General features: G+C 35.7%; 2 protein-coding genes across 2 annotated transcripts in view; one reads left to right on the top strand and one right to left on the bottom strand.

Annotated features, from left to right (window-relative positions):
- The window catches only part of LOC140151720 (uncharacterized), a 50,041-nt gene extending 48,142 nt beyond the window's left edge, over nucleotides 1-1,899 (top strand). Inside the window, exon 47 of the mRNA XM_072174058.1 lies at nucleotides 509-1,899. Within this exon, the coding sequence (XP_072030159.1) occupies nucleotides 509-624 (116 nt within the window). The 3' untranslated portion in view covers nucleotides 625-1,899. The remainder of the gene's footprint in view (nucleotides 1-508) is intronic.
- Nucleotides 1,900-19,877: 17,978 nt separating this feature from the next.
- LOC140152428 (ribosomal protein S6 kinase delta-1-like) overlaps nucleotides 19,878-20,643 on the bottom strand; it is a 28,024-nt gene continuing 27,258 nt past the window's right edge. The window contains 1 exon segment of the mRNA XM_072174736.1: nucleotides 19,878-20,604. Coding sequence (XP_072030837.1) covers nucleotides 20,494-20,604 — 111 coding nt within the window. The 3' untranslated portion in view covers nucleotides 19,878-20,493.

The raw sequence follows: 20,643 nt of genomic DNA, 5'->3' as shown, positions 1-20,643 counted from the left end.
TAAGGTTAGCAACTATTTTGAATAGATTTAGATTTGGTAGTTCACAGCATCTTGCAAATGGTAGTGAGCTTTGGCAAAATTTGCTTCGATCATTTCATAGCGAGTGTGTAGAATTCAATATCAGATACTTTCTTTTGTAGGCCCTGTGGTTCTTGAGTTATGATGTAAAGAGGGCTGAAACAACAACACTTTTGTAAAGCGTACATAACTCATTAACAACAATAAATCAAGCAAGTTTTCAAAGTGTATGACTTGTAGAATGAACCTTTGCAAAACAATAAAGTGTTATTTTTCAATAATATATTGATTTAAATAATGAAAATTGATTTTTTGGCTGCCTTGACCAACAATACGTTGTTTATCCTTTAAATCTAATCTTACAATCATTGAAATGTTCACTATTTTAGGCCAGATTTTGGCGACTTATTTGCCCCTTCCTCCCCTCCTGTTATTCACTTTGATTTGCAGTCTGTGCCTATAATGGTTTAATCCTTTGTCTTGTTCACAGGTGATTCGTTATCTGATCCTGATGTGGTGGCGGCTCTATGTGAGAATGACTGGTCTGTACCAATACTCCATGATCCACCAGAAGCTCTAGATCCAGAACCAGAACCAGAACCATAATAAATACCCGCCACAGTATTAGACTCAAGATTTATATATGCCATCAAATAGACAACTATTTTTGTAAGACAACTATTTTTGTACTAAAGAAAATATTAAATATATAGAAATAAAATAATGAATTTGTGAATAAAGTAATCATATTTTTGTATTATAGATATATAAATTTCTAATCCAAAACCATTGAGATAAGAGAACTGTAATATATAAAAGATATTTTTGTATTAAATTGTTAAACATAATCTTCAAATTATGTAACCAATATGAAAATATAAAGACCATTCACCAATCAGCAAAGTGCTTTTGTTCGAATGCCAGTGTACCTCAAATTATGCACACTCTGTTTGTGGCCATCATTGAAGAACTGCATTAGGGTTATTTGAAAAAATATGGGGTAACATTTGCAGAATAGGTGTAGTATTTGTGTGTGAATGCTTCATGGAACTATTAGCCCTCAACAGATGATGCTGGACTCTGCCTCTTGCTGAATGGTCTGTATATTTTTAGTCTACGATTGTCTCTTAAAGGTTTTCATTACATTCAATGTGTGATGCGTGACACTTTGGCAGTCAAAATATGAGGTCAAAATCGGAATGGGCTAGTCCAGTTCAAAAATCCTCCACCGGCCCTCTATGGAAGACATGACCTTAATCTTTCACACATGGAGTGTGAATTTCAAATGGGTTTACCTGAATGGGGGACTATCTCACTGTGTGAGAGATTAAGGTTGTCAATTTCATATCTGGGCCAATGCATGAAATGGCTAGCTAGAGGTGAAGTCCCCTTTTCTTGTTACAGAGCACCGGGCTTGTTGTCTTGATTTTGAAGAAGAGTGGTTAATCACTCGCTAGCATGATGCTAGGCAAGTGGTCGAATACCACTTATTTGGGTTTAATCAAGTAGAGCTTGGGTCTCTCCGCTTGTAGGGGGCACAGAATCGATTAAACATGTTAAATATTAAATTGGCTAATTTGGGGGGGATTTGCAGCAAGTGATATTTAGTGCCTATGGCGAGTGGAAAATTGCTCACTAGAAATCGAGTTGGGTCGAGCGAACAAGGCCTGGAGCATATTTGAACGGATGCCGGCCAGTAAATATTAAATGTCAATGTTTCTAGTTCTGATGCAAAATGCCATTTTCAGCAACCAACTTCCTAAAACTAGTGTGCTTTTGTGAATACAGCTAGATATGTTTATACCAACTTCCCCTAAAATGGGGAAATGATGTACAAGTTTTCCATGTGTGGAAATTATGTGATATCAATATGGGCATTCCAAAGAATAAAAATATATATTTATATAGAAATATTTTTCTGAAAATTTCTTGAGCTTGGTGTGAATTCATTCCAAACATTTATATTAGTGTGTGTGTCAGCCCTTGTTACAAATGTATGTGTATCTTGACATATTAATTGATCCTGGGATTATGATTGCCATATGGACAAATAACTATTTGTCTACATCACAAAATTTGGCATTATGCAAAAATGGCAATGATTATATTAACATCTATTCCCTATTCCAGAAAAATACAGCACTGATTTGTTGAAATTAAAAAAACAAAACCTTGTTTTGCCAAATAAAAAGAGCCAAAAACATGTGGTCCCAAAATTCCAAGACTTCTTTGCTAAACCCTTACTATGACTATCCATACATCACACAACATACACACAACAAATATAGCATTTTGGTGTCGGTTTATTGCTGCCAAACGAGAAGCACACACTGCCATGCTATACAGAACTAGGATATCATGCCTACGCTAATACAATAGGGCAGCCTACCACAGGAATCAACGTGATAACTAGGGGCTGCGCAACCTCAAAAAAACTTGAACACAATTTTTTATTTCTTATTTTTTATTTTTGTTGAACAAGAAAAATCTGAGGGCATAGTACTTGGCTCCTGCCTAGGCTATCCCATGCCAACGTGGTGTTGATTCCTTCCTTCCCGCTATAAACAGTCTTAATCGACCAAAATCCCACCCGAGACTAAAACTGGCTTTAATAAAAATATTTACTAATGATTCTAAACAATCATGCTTCTGAGAAGAAGCAACTTGACACACACTACTTAAATTCAACTGCGCAACAGAATAGAACGTGTTGCCGTGATAGAAACCGAACCTGAAGTGAGGTTACTCACGCACTCTCCCACACAGGAATAGTCATACTATTACGTAACGCATAAAGAACATCAATATATTCTTATTCGGGGCTCTCAACCGAATATATTTTCATTTCTTTGCTAAACCCTTACTATGACTATCCATACATCACACAACATACACACAACAAATATAGCATTTTGGTGTCGGTTTATTGCTGCCAAACGAGAAGCACACACTGTGCCATGCTATGAAGTCCAAAGTCAGGGCTGCTGGCAAAAATACCATAATCGTGGAAGTCAAATCCACCGTGCATTCCAACAGTTGGAACCACATCAGAGTCGTCACTCTTTACTAAACTTTACATATGAGCCAAAAATGCCAATCTGGTTAGTCTCTTTGATTAATACTTAGATTAACCCAAATCAAATTTGTGAAAATGGAATGGGCCTATTATTAAATTAAGAAATGTCCATATTGGAATCCTCGAATCGCCATGCTTCACAGTAACATCTGCAAGTCTTCCGCACATACATATCTGCAAAAAAATACACAAATCTGTGAGAAACTTAATAATGTCGTAAATGCAAATTTTGCGACTTTGAGTCTACAATCCTTACCATGCAGAAAAACACAACCCATGAATTATTGGGATGAGAACTCCTAATCCCTCCGAGTGATGAAGATAATAAAATCAAATTTCAAAATCTTCAGATCGGAATTGTCATGACTGAAATTATTGTCAGAAATAAGAAATTCAGCTCGATCAATCATACTACCTGATATGACACTATGACCAATATTATCTTGACAAACTATATGACACTGCGCCTTAATACTTGTCTATATGACACTTTGCCATAATACCAGATATACTGAATGAAGACCAGTCTTCTGCCTTATGTGGACCATATGCCATGCTAAGAGCTCAGAACTGACAAACCAAAAGTTTGCATAAGGGAACTTCTATTAAATATAGAAGATTCTTAAAAGAAATAATAAAACGACATATTAGCAATGTACACTATTAACGAACAGTTGTAGCTCTAATTGCAAAGTATGACAACTTCTAAGATATCAATTAATGACAATCCTGGATAATGACCCGATCTTAACATTTTTGACGAACCATATACCAACCTGCTTGAAATTTTGAAATGAATATTAATCTTTGCTCCTTAATCCTTTAAAACAAGTCCTTTCTCTGACGCTATTATGCGCAAAACGTAACTCCCTTAGGCACTAAAACATTGACATAGACTACTGTATGACAACCAATCATATTACACGACTTATATAGCATTGATCCATTATATCATCTTGAATGAATTTATATGACAAGTGGGTCACAATACCTGCCTTATAAAGCACATTGTCATAATAACCCGTCATACTGTATGACTACCGGCCACCTGCCTTATCTCGGACTAGATGCCACTAACATGAGTACATGACAGGATCTATGTCTCTAACTTACCTTGCCATACTGAATGACGATTAGCCATATAGAGCTCGTCTTGATTGTGAACACACCATTATTGATATCAATATCTTAGCATAATAGAATTGAAGTCATAACCTTAATATTATCTGGACTACGACACTATAATAATCTCAGACAAGAATACCAAATGATCGAGACTCCATCTGCCTTACATGGCACTAGGCCTAAGCCACAACCATTAGTAGATGGCAGCCATTCATATGAATATATTACCCGTCTTTTCTGCCACTACAATATCTTGCTATATCGAATAACGACCAGCCAAAGAACCAATCCTGTTTACCGTTAGGGCCTACCATTATTATGATCAATATCTTACCATAGTAACTGAGAAGTCATGGCCAGGATATCTGCACTGGGCCACTAATATCTTACCAAATGACCGCAATCTGCTTTAAATGAAAGTATAAGCCACTAGCATCTTATGATACTAAATAACAACCATTCATACCTGTCTAGTATTATAGCATTTAGCCACTAAAATAATGCCATATTAAAATCTATCTTTCTGTCAGTTTAAACCATTATTAAATATCTTACCAAAGAAAAAGAAAAGAGCCAAAATATCGGACTTAATTGCACTATCCAAGGACAACCAGTCACAATATTGTTGCATAGGACTATATCACAATATCATTCAAAAATGTGTAAATCTATTTTACAAAATGACAACCAGTCCTAAATGACACTGTGCTACTAATATAATGGCTTAATAGTCTGCACCACTATATAAACTCATATCAAGTGACCACCGGTCATAGAGCCCAACTGTTAATTTATTTTATAAGAATTTTGGTTACAGTAAAATTGCACTGTGTGTCTTCTTTGACAATTATGCAGAAAACCAACCCAAAAACGAGGATCAGAAGTCATACAATCAGTATAAACCGCTTATACTTCACATAGGCCTACCTGTTATTTCTGTTTTCTGATAACGACCTGCTGTCTGAGAGCATAGATATAATATGATTACTAAAACTCATCAAATGATTGAGCTTATCTCGGTATCCAATAGTGATTGGATAACAACATCGACTGTCTGACATGTCTGACAGCAATAATTTTGCCGAAAACCATGACAAAACACTGATCCAAACTGTTTGGGAAAATCTGCCGTCCGACATCATTACTATTGCCATTAGACCATGACAAAACACCCGGCAAAACACTCATCCAAACTGTGTGGATAAACCTGCTGCCTAAGAACATTACTTTTGCCATTAGGCCATTACCAAACACCCTACCAAACTGGCTGGAAGGAAAACTTGCTGTCTGACAGCATTACTATTGCCATTATGCCATGACAAAATACTCGTCCAAACTGTTTGGGTAAACCTGCTGCTCAAGAGCATTTACACTTCCGCCTTTATACAATGACCAAACACCCTTCCAAACTGTTTTGAAAAACTTGCTTTCTGACAGCATAGTAAAAAAACAACAACTTTACAGATCTACTCACCAGAAACAAGACAGCAATATTTATCATTAAATTCGTGTCAATCCATTATGTAGTTTGTATGCCAGCTAATGTGGCTTACCTGTTAACACCGGGCTGTTAACTAATCCGAGGAATACACCTCTGCCTATTTCTTTGTTTTACAAATTTAGCATTGACCCTACTACGAGGCTGAAACATAATTTCCAATGAAATATTGCATTTCCTGAATTACCAGGATTCCTGTAACTCTAGTATAATCACCGGGACATATTTAAGTCCATTTGGTACCGAATACCACTAGGGGCAAATCAAAGTCCCTGAACAACCAATTTTATCGGATGGACTATCACCGTAGGAATTAAGCTTATTGGTGATGCTAACAATTTTTACTTTATTTGAATATGATGACCATCATGATCAAAAGAGAACACATCTATACCTTCTAAATCTAGAATCCAACTTAAAGGACCCAAGCGTGTCTCCACACAGATCGACCGTTTAAACAAACAAACAAACAAACAAACAAAACTTGGAATTTTATTATAAAAACTAGGAACATGGTCTAAGGTATGCGATCCTTATTGAAAAAATGTTTGACTCATCAAAACACTAATTAGATTCTGAAACTCATCGCATTCTAGCACAAAATAATAAAAAACAATATCTAACAGATCGGGTATAAAAAACTACCGCCTACACTTCTAAAATCTACTACTGTGATATTTTTCCAAGTCCTAAAACAATCATTTCTTTGGTTAACTCACCTGTTAATATTGGATTCCACTTAGAATTTGATCAATCCAGATTAAAACGTATTTAATAAATTATTGATCTCTACAAGAGTGACTAAAATGATTGATGCAAAAACACATCAGTGATTATGTAAATTATAATCATTCACTTAACTTGCTCAGTCCCGAACATTGTTCCGTCTTTGCTTCGTTAGCTTCGGAATCAAGACTCGGTGATAAAGATCACGCTGTTAATTCCACCATCTCATTCTTCATTGTGTACAAACAGCTATCTGTCGTCGTGGATACTGTGTGGAAGATAGAAACCAACAATCATGAATGAAAAGCAGCACTCTTAAATGCATTATTGATGCTGATGTGAGACCTACCTGGCATCTCAGTGGTGAATGCGAATAGTACATGCAATTTTTCCCGAACAGCGCCGGGCAAACCTATATTATTACGGAATATTACCGACTTCATATCCCTTCTCGCCTTATCTTGACTTTCTTGTTACTACAAATCGCCTGTTATGTCGATTAACGTACAGATCATCATGCATCGTGTTTGTTAACCTGTATTTTTCTTGAGATTTTTGTAACTAATGATATATACCTACTCCTTGAAATCTGATCGAAAATAAACCTAAATTAACCATAGGAATGCAAGTAGTTGCTCCATAACAACTGATCTCCAACTACTGTCGAGCCATAATAGCTCATAATAACGGTTTAAATAATACAGATACACCAGTAATTACTGCTATTAAAATAATTACGATACTATGATCCCAATTTAAAATACAGGGATATCGAACTACTTAACTTAATCACGTGAAATCGGAGCGTCTTCTTCCAGCCGCTTCTGAGTAGGCCTACAATGATGAACCAAGAAACTCATCGCAATGTTCAGGAAAAACACTATAAATATAGCGCTAGCTCTGTGGATGTACACCTTGCGTACTTGCAAAATACAGAAATGCTGCACATTTAATGAAATATACAGATGATATCGCCATAAAAAGAGTCAACTATGGAAAACCTTTGTAGTGTAAATCAGCGGGAAAAACAACTGCGCAACAGAATAGAACGTGTTGCCGTGATAGAAACCGAACCTGAAGTGAGGTTACTCACGCACTCTCCCACACAGGAATAGTCATACTATTACGTAACGCAAAAGAACATCAATATATTCTTATTCGGGGGCTCTCAACCGAATATATTTTCATTTGTCATATGTATGGGCTCAATAAATTGCATGAAAAAGAGAAAATGTGTTACAGCATATGAACTCCCCCTAAAAATGCATTTTTTTTGGCCCCGATGTCCAAAAATATTTATTTGACTTGCATGGTCAGTTGGAAGTAAAGGATTGCGCTTTAGCAAGGTTTCATTTGGCACAAAGTAATAATTTAATTAAAAACAAGAAAATTAATGCTTTAGTGCTTGAATAGGGATAGTATGTATGCTGTGTGTGTATAATGAAAGCCGCCCCCATGGATTTAGAAAATCCCACAGGAAAACGACGAAAAATGGCTTGTCCCCCCCCCACCATGGTCGATGCATGACTCTGCATGGATTGTAAGCCTGTTCAATTTGATGCATACTCTACATTTTCATTACAAATTGCCCAATTAAAAACTTTTGCAATTCAATATTTTTTAAATAGCCATGGGTGGTTCAGTACTGGGTAAAACTTATAAATTATTTGCCTAAATGTATAGAAATGGACTTCTATTCCAAAAGTGAAATACCATCCAAACAAACCATGGTAAAGGACTTCCAGCACTATCCTATTCAAGGAAATGATTATTTACATATGTGATGCGATCAAGCAAAATCAGTCGGAACTCGGAAATATTAAATTTTCAGTTTCTTATAGGATAGTAAAAAGTATTTACAATTTGAATTTTTCAGAAAATCCTGTTGAAATTAAACATCCAGTTCTAAAGATATGAGTTTCAAAACAAAAGGAAAGAAAGGGAAATATTCCCTTTGTTTGGCTATATCTCAAAATCAATATTTCGGAGTCCGACTGATTTTGCTTGATCGCATCGCATATGGTACATTGCCTAACCAGTGGGGAATCCTGTGCATGCTCGCCATATGGGGCATGGTAACAATATTTAATTTCATTTAATATTAATATTTAAATTCTGTCCCGATTCCATGATCAATCCAAGGCCGAGTCCTCATTCTTGATCGGGGAATAACCAAAGTACTTGGTGACCTGATATATTTTGAAAATGTCATTTTCAGACCTGAAACTTTTCCTCTTTTCAACTGATTTCCTCTATATTTATTCCTGAAATTTAAGCATTTTATTTTCAGCCCAATTTGAGCCATTTTGCCCCAATTGTACATTGTTTTTCAGCGTTTTTTGAGCATTTTCAGCTTTTTTCCTCTTTTATAAAGACCCTGTGTTTCAGGTCTGTTTATAACTTGTGTACAACTTAAAATTAACACACATAAATGTTCCTTGTAAATGTGACTATTTGACATCTATACAGTGATAGTCGGTCTACAGTGTTTTTTATTAATGATAATCATGAAATAAATTTATCAAATGAAAGACATTTTTCTCATTAAAAAAATTGGTTCCAAAATGTTGTATTACCAAAGATACCATCAAAAATCTGTCGGATTAGTATCGGTCGCGTCAAGACTAATTTGACCAAGTTTTTGGAAGGCCTAATTTCAATGTGTTAAGGGGGTACTACACCCCTGCCCAATTTTGTGCCTATTTTTGCATTTTCTCAAATTATAGAGCATTGGTGACAAGTAAGATATGTATATTATAGGGCAAGGACTACAACTGCTACACTGGAAATTTTATTTCAGCACAGACAACAGTTGTGGAGTTACAGTCAAAATGAGGAAAACCAATATTTGATCAATAAATCAATAACTACTTGTCTTGAGTTGCTGAATTTTCAGTGCAGTAGTTGTAGTCCTTGCCCCTATAATATAAATATCTCGCTTGTCACCAATGCGCTATCATTTTTGAGAAAAACGCAAAAATAAGCAAAAAATTGGCTATGGGTGTAGTACCCCCTTAATGAGAAAAATAGGATTTTTTATTTTTATATCAAAGTATGAAGCAAGTATCAGGTTATAACCCAAACGATTGATGCCCAACAAAGGGAGAGAGGGTGTTAATTACGCGTCTCCAACATTATTTTGACCCCCATTCTGGTTCCGATAAAGTGAGGAGATCGGCTATATTACTATACTGCCCCACCATGACAAAAGGGCATAACTGACATATTGATCATTTCGAGATAATTGATTAAAACTGCTCAGCCTGCATTGACTTGTACAGGATAACCAATCCTAATTTGGCTATTTATTAGTGTTTGCAGGTTAGAATAATAGTGTTTTATAGTTTTAATAGGTAGATATAATATGTATTGACCTTCCTGAGGTGATAACTCCATTTCTCAAAAAATGTATGTTATGCCCTTTTGTCATGGTCTATAATAGTCCATTTGGCATCCTCGAGACAGTTGCGTCCATGTGATATACATGCGATCAAAGGTGTATATACTGTATGTAGCGCACAGTCACTTCGCGTAACATAATGAGCTACAGATGCAAAACCTTTGATCAGACGATACTGTCTCTGGAGAGCCAAATGGAGTACATAGTTACGACATGACACCCAGTCCAAGTAGAGATTTCGCAACTTCTGAACTCTGCAATGTCTTCCCAGAATTCATTCCTGAAAATGGTTTCTAAATTTTAGACTGTCCAGTTGAGCTAAAACTTGGTGGAAGGAATCTTAGACATGATGGGAATGTGTAACAAATGATATTGAGGTCATCCAAGGTCAAAAATCATCTGGGGTCTAAATTTTAAACTTCCAATTGGGCTTAAACTTGGTGAAAGTAAAATATGAGGGTAGCATGAACAAAATCAAAGTCCAAAAGTCATATTTGGTTAAATGTTGAAGTAGGCCCATTGGGCTTGAACTTGATAAAACGAATCCTCAATATGACGGGATCATGTCAAAAATTCAAGAGGGACATTGGGGTCAAACAGTATCGCTATCATGCTGCTGGTGCCCTAACAGCTACAGGTAATAAAGGTAACACATAATGAATAGCATTACCATGATACAAGTCCCTTATCATTGTTATGGATGACATCTAGTCATTCACATTTTACCCTCAACAAAATTACACAGAATAATAACAAAGCATCCATGTTGGGTTTTTTTTCAAAATAGATTTACTGCAAGATATACTTTGGTGACAATACATACATATAAGTACATGAGCCATATTGGCTGTAGTAAGTGTGCAGTTACTGCATGCATATACACTAAAATTGTTTAAATCAAAAGTGCATGGTGGGGAAATCTGGTATAAGATTCAAGAGATTGGTGTATACATTTTGTTAATGTTGCATGTAACCAGTTATTAATTACTCTAGAAACACTCCAGTATTAGTACTTGAGAGGCTGCACATCAACAATAAATTCAATACAACCACCATACTTTGCCTCATTAGCACTTTGTAACTATTAAAGTCAAACTGAGCATTTCCCATAGAAAACAATGTAATCAGGATGATACAAGATATGAACTTTTGAATAAATGTCAAAAGCATCATGCCTCGAGATCCAGATGATTGGTCTAATTTAACATATTTCCTGTTTAAGTGCACTGGAAAGTTAAGGGAACTGGAATGAGCGTTTTGACAGCATTTTTTGTGGGACATGAGAGCACATCAGACCTATCGAATTGCATTCTGAATACGAAGAATGTCTTTCTGATTTCAAATGATTTTCATTTTATGAAATTCACGATATAATACAAATTTTATGACAAATTATTAAAATTTGATATTTTTCACATTTTGGAGATATAACAGTCCTCGAAGTAAATTTTATAAATTTAATGATATAGTCTTAAAGTGTATGTAGCTGGGAGGAAAAGCCGACGATCAATTGAAAATTTTGACCTTTCATATTGAAAATATGGATTTTTTTCCCAAAAAGAACTAATTTTTTAAATGTTTTGGGAAAAAAATCCATATCTTCAATACGAAAGGTCAAAATTTTCAATTGATCGTCGGCTTTTCATCCCACCTTCATACTTTTAGGTAGAAATCATCAGATTTATAAAGTTTACTTGAGTACTGATAAATATCAATTTTTAATGATTTGCCATAAAATGTGTATTACATTGCGAATTTCAAAAAATCAAAATTATTTGATATCAGAAGGCCATTCTTCGTATTCAGAATGCAATTCGATATGTCTGATGTGCTCTAATGTCCCACAATAAATACTGTCCAAACGTCATACCCTTCCCTTAAATGGAATATTCCAGTTGAAATCCATACATCCCTACTAAGACATGACCTTGATCTCCCACACAGAGAGTGAATTTTAAATGAGGTTTCCTGAATGAGACTCCATTTGAAATCTGCACTCCCTTTTTTGTCTACCATAGGGGATGTATGGATTTCAACTGGAATATCCCATTGTATTTCAACTATCTATGGATGCCAACAGGTGAAAATCTTTCTATCAACAGACATGAAATTTATTCAGAGTAATTTTGCATAACAGCTGTAAAGTGGCAAAATATTTTTGCATTCATTAGCAAACATATACACTAAAATATCCCCTGAGCATAATTCATAAAATAACATTTGTTATATATCATGACAGGTGGACTGCTTTGATATATTTGTTGAACTAATTGATTGGCATAAAAGAAAAAATTACTTTGTTAACCTCAGAGTTTGGTAGTGACGTAGATGTGTATTTTGCAGTATCAAATGCACAGTAACCTAATAAATCTTTGCAGAGTGTATATACGCATGTACATTAAGGCAGGTCTGGTAGCACATCACTACCAAGCTTAGGCTGAAACAACCCAGCAAACACAAAATGTACACAAAATGTTTAATTGTTGGGTTACATAAAGGGTAGAAATGTTTTTAAAAAAAATTGAAAATGTGATACAAACATTCTGAGATAATTGTTGACAAAATATTTTGCACAAACATTTTTACATTATTTTAAAAATGTTACTGTAGAGTTTTTTGATATAAAATGTTTTAGAAAACATTTTCATGACCTTTCCATAACCCAACATTTATTATGTTATTAAAACGTTTCAACCTAAACGCCTTAATAGCATGTTTATGACATTTAAAAATATTTTTGTGTTTGCTGGGAAATTGTTTGTAGGAATAAATGATACTGGCATAATTATTTCCAAAATCTGAAACATGAAAAATAATGGTATAAAACATGAGTTGTTCATTTATAGCTTACATATTATAATACATAACAAGGTATATGAGCATCAATTGGCTTCTGTTACTTTATATGCTACAAAATTTTAATATTGGCAATTATTTTTTAAGGACTTCTAAAGAAAGAAAACAAGGAAAGGGAGTTATTAAAAAAATTCTAAAATTATGACCGTCGTAATAAATATTACATTTAAAATCACTATTTAAACAAGTACAGTTAGTCTATATACAAACCTAATAATGGCTGTTACAATATTACTTTATACTTTCACCAGAGCTGACATTACTTCAGATATGTGTGGCAGGATTTGATTCCGTATTTTTGTTTTGTTTTTAGGCATTTGGAGAATACAATCACACCGTGTACATATCCCTCTATAGTTGTGTATCCCTCTGTTGACCCTCCTTTTTCCATTTTCAATTGAAGAAATCATTTCCATTATGCGCTTACCAAGATTCATTATAACTTGTAAGCTCTGATCAGTATTGGGATAAAATTGAGCAATTGCCTTGGCATATTAAAATATGTCAACGCATGAAAAAATTCACAGCTTCTATTGTATTCTATATCATACGCACCATCAAAACATGTTCAACCAATTAATTTCTGGCGATATGAACATGTATTTGACTCTGGTGGACACATGAGTTCAATATGCTGTGTCTAGTAAGAGCATGCACATGATATGATTGGTGTGAATACTCATACCATGCCACATAATAATTGAACATGCCGTCGCCAGCATCTGATTGGTTGATGTAGTTTTATTTACATCTTGATGAACTAATTTCAGAAAATTTCTGATCATAGCAGCTAGGTGTCATATTTACAGATGTTTACAATAAAGAATTCAGATATGTCTATATGGCAGCTATTGACTAACCCCTTGATATGGCAGAATTTCATAACCTACATAATAAATAATTGTGAAATATGAGATTTGGAAAAAGATTATGTCTTGTGGACAAATATTTTGTGATTTTAGCATCCTCTTTTTAGGGCATGGTTCAATAAATATTCACTAAAAAGCTTATTTCCAAAATTTCAGTTGATACGGACATTAAATTTGAAATTAACACATAATAACATGTATTACAGCACCCCATAGGTTACTGTGTTGTCAAAATATGGACAATATTTGTTATCCAACAACGTTAACTGAATCTGCAAGAATGCCTATGCACACTATCATATGTAGTCCCAGGTTTCTGTATAAAAATCTTTTTTCGAGTAAGTTGGTGGGATGAGGCTGTGGATCACGAGGTGCTCCTTAAAGGAAAAGGTAAATTTAAAGGTAAAGGAGACGATCCTGCATAAACAGTGATCGGAGTGCCCATCTCTCTTTCATTGGCGATTGGGCCAGACTCCTCCATGTAATGTTGCTATAGGGGATCGCTACACCTCCTCTACAGCGAGTCTGTTACCTTCCCAGCATTTAAGAATGCCGGTAACCATTTAAACACCTGGGTGGAGAGGAGTAATCGAGATTAAGTGCCTTACTAAAGGGCACAACACGATGCTCGAACCCGCAACCTTACGATTATGAGTCAGTGCCTGTTCCGCTAGGCCACCGTGCTCCCTTAAAGGAACTGTGCTCCAACACATAATTGAGATCCTATACCATTCAGCAAATTACTTCAGCGGTGTTCGCCTGATTATTGCGTTGCTACACAGCTTGACCAGCGAATGTGGTGCCACCTGTGATGATGACGTGACTCAATTAGCCAATCAGAAGCACACTTCCGTATACGCCATAAACTGTGCCAAATTGGCAGACCGCTGAAGTTCTCTGCTGAAAACTATAATGATGTCAGAAATTTAACTGGTTCTTTTGTTTTCTACTGTTTAACCACCACTGTAAACAGCATCTCAAACAAATGCTTAATTTTATATGGTGGTAAAAGTTTATCATTAAACAGTACAGAAATTACTTCCTTACTTTATTTTGCTTTACAACAACACACAATGAGTACAACTTCACTAAACAAAGGCAAGCCCAAAGTAAATTAATTGCAGTAGATGGTGCCATGGTAGAATTGAATATTTCAAACCACACAATTTTACAACAATTGTAGCTATAAATAATAAGGCAAAGATTGTAAAGCTGTAAATAATAAATTGCACATACTATTTACTAATATACATCAAAATTACTAATCAGAAACATAGTATGTATTCCTCTGTAATTTAAATGCTTACTTTAATGATAATATCACATAATCCCAGCAGGGCACTGGTCATCAAGGGAGTTTCATGTGTCACCAAAGATTCATGTACTAAGGTGTTTTTTGCATGAGCGGGCACTATTCATACATATCAAGACTAGGGATTTAAAACAAGGAAATTTAAGAAAAATGGTACAATAAATCAGTATTGGGGTCGTCAGAAAGTTGTAGCATATTTTCCCTGTGGTAATGAAGGGGAAAATGAATGCTTTACATGTACTTGCTAAGGGGGTAAAAATAAATGGGCTTTTCCTGTTGTAAGACACATACTTAATCTCCCAAACAAAGGGGGGGGGGTGCATTTCAAATAGGGCTACCTAAATGGGTGACTCCATTTGCAATTCATACTCCTTTTGTGAGATATTAAGGTCATGTTTTCCATAGGGGGTGTATAGCCCAATGTCACTACCGTAAAAACTTGATAGTCAGCATATGTGCTTACTATCGAGCGCTTTTGAAAACATGAAATTGTACCAAAGTCCGGCGCTTTACCAACTGAGCTAATGGGGTTGAGACACACATTTACAGGTTTACTTGTTCGTATATAACTATATGATTTGCTCAAATCCCTTTATACTTTTGTGGATGGGGCTCTTCATGTTTGCATGTTTTAAAAGCACTTGATAGTAAGCACATATGCTAACTATCAAGTTTTTACGGTAGTTGTTTAGGGTAGGATAAATTACACTTGTCACACTTGCTTGAGCATTATATTTTCAGACCTCCCAAATACTTGTTTATGGTATGTGCCGGGGACACTGGTCACACTGGGTCATTAACCCAGCTGAAGGCTGAAGGTTTCAGTCGCAACGTCGGTTCGTCCGTCAAAATAGGTATGTCTGGTTGACCAGATTTAAATTAAATCTTAACTTGTTTATGGTGTTTTATGAGACTTTGCGGTTACGCATGATACCCCTTTGTCAATGACCAGTGTCCCCGGCACTGGTATAGACCCTCTTCACACTGGTGTCGACTGCAGATGGCAAGTTCAACAACTTTGTCAAAATTAAAAAAATTTATAACCATATTTGGAATCAGCATGAAAAATGCATTAAATGAGTACAACCAACCAAGTAAGAAAGGCAGTAGTTGTCAGGGGTTATGAGTTGTATATTAAGAAGCTGCATTTTAATTGGTCACTCAGATGAATATTTCACATAATTGACCAATCACAAATGCTGTAAAAGGGTAGTGGCTGTCAGTCAGGGGTTATGATTTGTATATTAAGATACATTGAAGGCACATAGAATTGAAAGCAATCCATACAAGCGTGTAACCAGTTTAGTCATATCGGTGGATATTTGATGAATTTGTAGGAGTGGTAAGGGGCTGATATGAGACTTGTTCTCACAAAATCACACTTGTTATGTCCGGGCACTCTGTCAACTACTGGTTATGCCTGGAGTGAGCACTATCCTCACCATTGGTTTATGTCTAGGGTGTGCACTCTGCCCACCACTGGTTATGCCTGTGAGTTGGATTAAATCATCATTATATAATATGACATTATTGTACTCTTCATACAAGGCTTATGCAACATTGATTATAACACAACTTATTTAATAATAATGATATGTTGAACCTAAACTTGCAAACGAAACAGTTTTGCATTACAATTATTTTTGCATACAGTATAATTCCACATGTCATTGAGTTACTAGTAAAACAGAGATTTATGATTTTTTTAAAGTATGCCAGATGAATCCATACAAAATACAGATATTTGTATGCAATTCTTTTTTGACTTTAATTGGTGACAAACATGTACATATAATGAAAAACATCATTATTACCAAAATGATAAGGATCAAATAAAGCGTATTGGTCCCTTGAATCAAAATGAGCAAATCCATTCAAAATTCACACCCTCCAGAATAACAACCATATTCAATAATGTTAATCATTCCAGATCAATAAATTTCATCTATGTTATTGAAGTTTTAGAATTTTAAACAAAAATTTCAAAAGACCCCTAAATTGATCATTCCTCACATTTTTGTTTTTTCATGTGATTTTCAACCAGAAAGCCTCCAAAAGACCCTTGATTTTGACTGTTCACAGCTCCAAAAGACCCCTTTTACTTGTTTGCAGCTCTAAAATACCCCTTTTACCGGTCCACCATCAGCTCCTAAAGACCCACCTACAAAGATATCATGTATTAAGCTAATTAAAGATATGGTAAAAATAGTCAGCAGGATGAAGGAGATTACAATTGCTAAGAGATCTAAAAGGCTCTAATTTGATTGGTTACTGAGATGATTACATCATGTAATTAACGAATCAGAGGCACTGTAAGAAAGGCTGATAGGGTTCAAATTAATTTTGAGGTGCCATCATAAGAAGCGTTGAACTGCTTTTGTATTCCACTATTTCATTGGTATCTGTCATATTTCTAAGGGACAGTGACAGGCATATCATACTAGCAATGAGTGTGCGATTCAAAAGTCACTAGTGATCAAATGCTGGTATATAGTGTTTGTAGTCACTACCAGTGTGCAATCACTGCAAGCATTGGACCACCAAAGATGCCTTCAACTGGCTTGCGACTTGATGCACGGGCATGCTAGTGACTTATCAGATATTGCTCAGCGACATAAGTAAAGTCATAAAAAAACGCTACGCTTCTAGCGACTGCTTAGTATGATATGGCTTAAGTCAAATTTTAATGGTTATTTCAACATATTGCATGCTTGTTAAATGGGCAACAATATTAATTAGCGTGACCTTATTATAATACTGTATACTGGCACTGCATATATTGAGGACTCATCAACACAGACATATTCAAGAAATTTCCCACAATTTGGGATTATTCCACATAAAAATGTTGATAAATTATTACATACTAGCGGGAGACCCGTGCTTTGCGCGGGTCCCCGCTAGTTGAGTAAACGGGAGCGGTTAGTAAACGGGAGTGGTTAGTAAACATGGTAAACGGTGATGATAATCATGGTATCTTGTAGATTATTCATCCAGTATAGTAAATGATCATGTTAGCTTGATAATCATAAATATCCAAGAACTTTGAGTGTGTTCCCCCCCCTTTCCCAAATTCCTGGATCTGCCACTGTCTCAGAGAAGAAGTCAGTCACGTACACATACATAGGCCTACGCGGGGTAAGCCAACATTAAGTGCGTCCATACCATGCGCGCGGCAATGCTGCGTGAAACCATGGTGCCGCAGTAATGCGTGCAGGTGCGTGACTCGCCACTTACCTCGCGTGTTGTACATTTGACGCATTTGCTGTCATGACCTGACCCATAAGGTTATTGACCTCAATGGCCTAGCAACTGACCATTTTTTTTGTTATTTCCATAGTGATTGAATAGTTTTGCAAAAATGAACTTCAGATGGTTTAATGGCAATATGTACCCGATCAATGTACGAATAAATCAGAGCTGAAAGTCAAAGCATCTCGGAGCCTATTCGCGAACAAGATTTAGCGACTTCCTTTTATTTATATAGATTCTTCAAATAGAGGACTGTGCATTTCAAGATCATGGTATTGTTGCTACCAGGTATCAAATATGAGAAATAAAATTGTTCTATTTTCAATATTTTACAACAGCTAAAACACCTGCATTTGCTCATGTTAAAATAGATTTTTCATAATACCCCCACTAGCAATGTTACTAGTGCTCAATGACTTAAAGAAAGATCAAAACATTGTTATCTTCCTGCCAAAAAAGGCAAAAGGTGTCTTTCAGGCAATCCTTTTCACAATCAAAATGCCTGGAATGAATGTTCAGCACAAAGTGAAGGAGGCTATTAGCATAGAGAAGGAGACCAACCCCACCCTAAATAGGGACGGGCCGTGAACTCTCAAGACTTAATGATTCTCTACTGGAAATACCTAGGACTCCACCAACGTCCAGATTAGGTAGAGGATCAACCAGTCAACATTCAGCTACAACCTGCTGATGACGCAGAAGGGTTTCTCCGAAATATACGGAACAAAAATGTGAATGTTGAAGACTTGTTTAAACATTTTACATGTCTACTACCAACATGTGTACAATTCATCTGTATCATTAGTTCCTTCTTTTGAAAACAAAATAAAGTTTATTTTTCAGTTTCCCTGTAAAATAATCAAATAGCTGACAATGGACATACTACCAGCCAACAATTACACTAGGGTGTAATTAATAATCACAAGATGTCCAAATACACAGGCCAGCAGCACACATGCGTATGCATTGTTGTGACGCATAACGTCACATGATGCCGTCATTATAAAATGTCTTAATGTACTATGTCACAAGACTTGGTCATTATACTGTTTCAAAAATCTACATTTGCGTCTGTGTGTTTACGAATAATAAAATATGATTGCATTGCATGCATCATGTGTATTGTTGAGGTTATGAATCGGATTGAAATATTTATTTGCATATTGTGGTTTTAATGGCTCTGCATCATTGCATGACGAAGGAATGCACAGTCTCAGATTAGGGGTAGTCCAGTTTTGATTATTACCTAAGATTTACTCAACAAAACAATATCCAACACAGGAAGGAGCAGGGGGTGTGCTATTACAGTTGAAATCTACACACCCCCATGGAAGACATGATCTTTATCGTCCACAGATGGAGTGTAAATTTCAAATGGGTTAACCTGAATGGGCAACTCCATTTGAAAGCTACACTCCCTGTGTGGTAGATTCAAGTCATGTCGCCTATAAAGGGTGTACAGATTTCAACTGGAATAGCCCAACTAGTTCACCTTCATTCCTGTGTGTTGGCATTTCAGTAATAGCCCTTAAAGCAACATTATAACATTTCCATGAAAAATTATATGTCCTCTTTTAATTTTGAGCAAACGAGGTTAAAGAAAGAAAATCACTATTTAATTCGAGCGCATATGTTGCTAAAGTGACAAAGTGTGTCACTCCTTGATCATGACCAAGGTCGATCATCTTGATGTGTAATGAACATACTGTAAGCCATGCACAATTGCACATACAAACATACAAGTAATATTTTGATTGTATGAATAAAAAGAGCTGGATGGCTGTTACACCCGAATGCTTAGGGCAGTGTACAACATCCTGAGGAAACAGCACATAAACAACAAAAAGCTGTACGGAGACCTTTCAAGACTCTTGGAAAAGATAAGAGAAAGGGCAACCAAATTTTGAAAAACATTGATAAAGGGTGGCGTCCTCAGCAAATGTAACAATATTGCTTGAATTACTCAACAATGTAGAGATTGGAGATTTTTTATTAACAAAATTTTCAAACCATGGCAGCTGTACAAAGAACAGTGGTATATTATAGCTACCCTTTTTTGACAGACAATATGGACAATTGTGTAAGCATAAAAATATTTTACTTAAAAAACATAACACTTCATGGAAAGTCCTATTATATAGGTTCAATTAAAGATAAGCATATTAAATTAAGTTACATTGGAAGAAATATATTAGTCTTTCAAATTCAATAATCAAACTACCATTTTGCATTGATACAATTGATTTCTTACAAGAGACAGCAGTCTCAATCATACTTTGTAGAGCATCCAGTTGATTCTATGGAAGAATGGGTGCGCTTTGATATCATCCACATCAGTCATGCGAGAGACAGCGCCACCAATCATCCTTTGTAAAGGGTCCAGTTGATTCCATGGAAGAATGGGTGCGCTTTGACATCTTCTACACCAGTCATGCCAGATCCTAGTCTTTCTAATGGATTCACCTGCAGTAACTAGATAGATAATATAACATGATAAGAATAAGCTCTCGG

This window comes from Amphiura filiformis, chromosome 5 (assembly GCF_039555335.1).
Source record: "Amphiura filiformis chromosome 5, Afil_fr2py, whole genome shotgun sequence".
Classification (NCBI taxonomy): domain Eukaryota; kingdom Metazoa; phylum Echinodermata; class Ophiuroidea; order Amphilepidida; family Amphiuridae; genus Amphiura; species Amphiura filiformis.
This window is presented reverse-complemented; position numbering and strand designations above follow the sequence as displayed.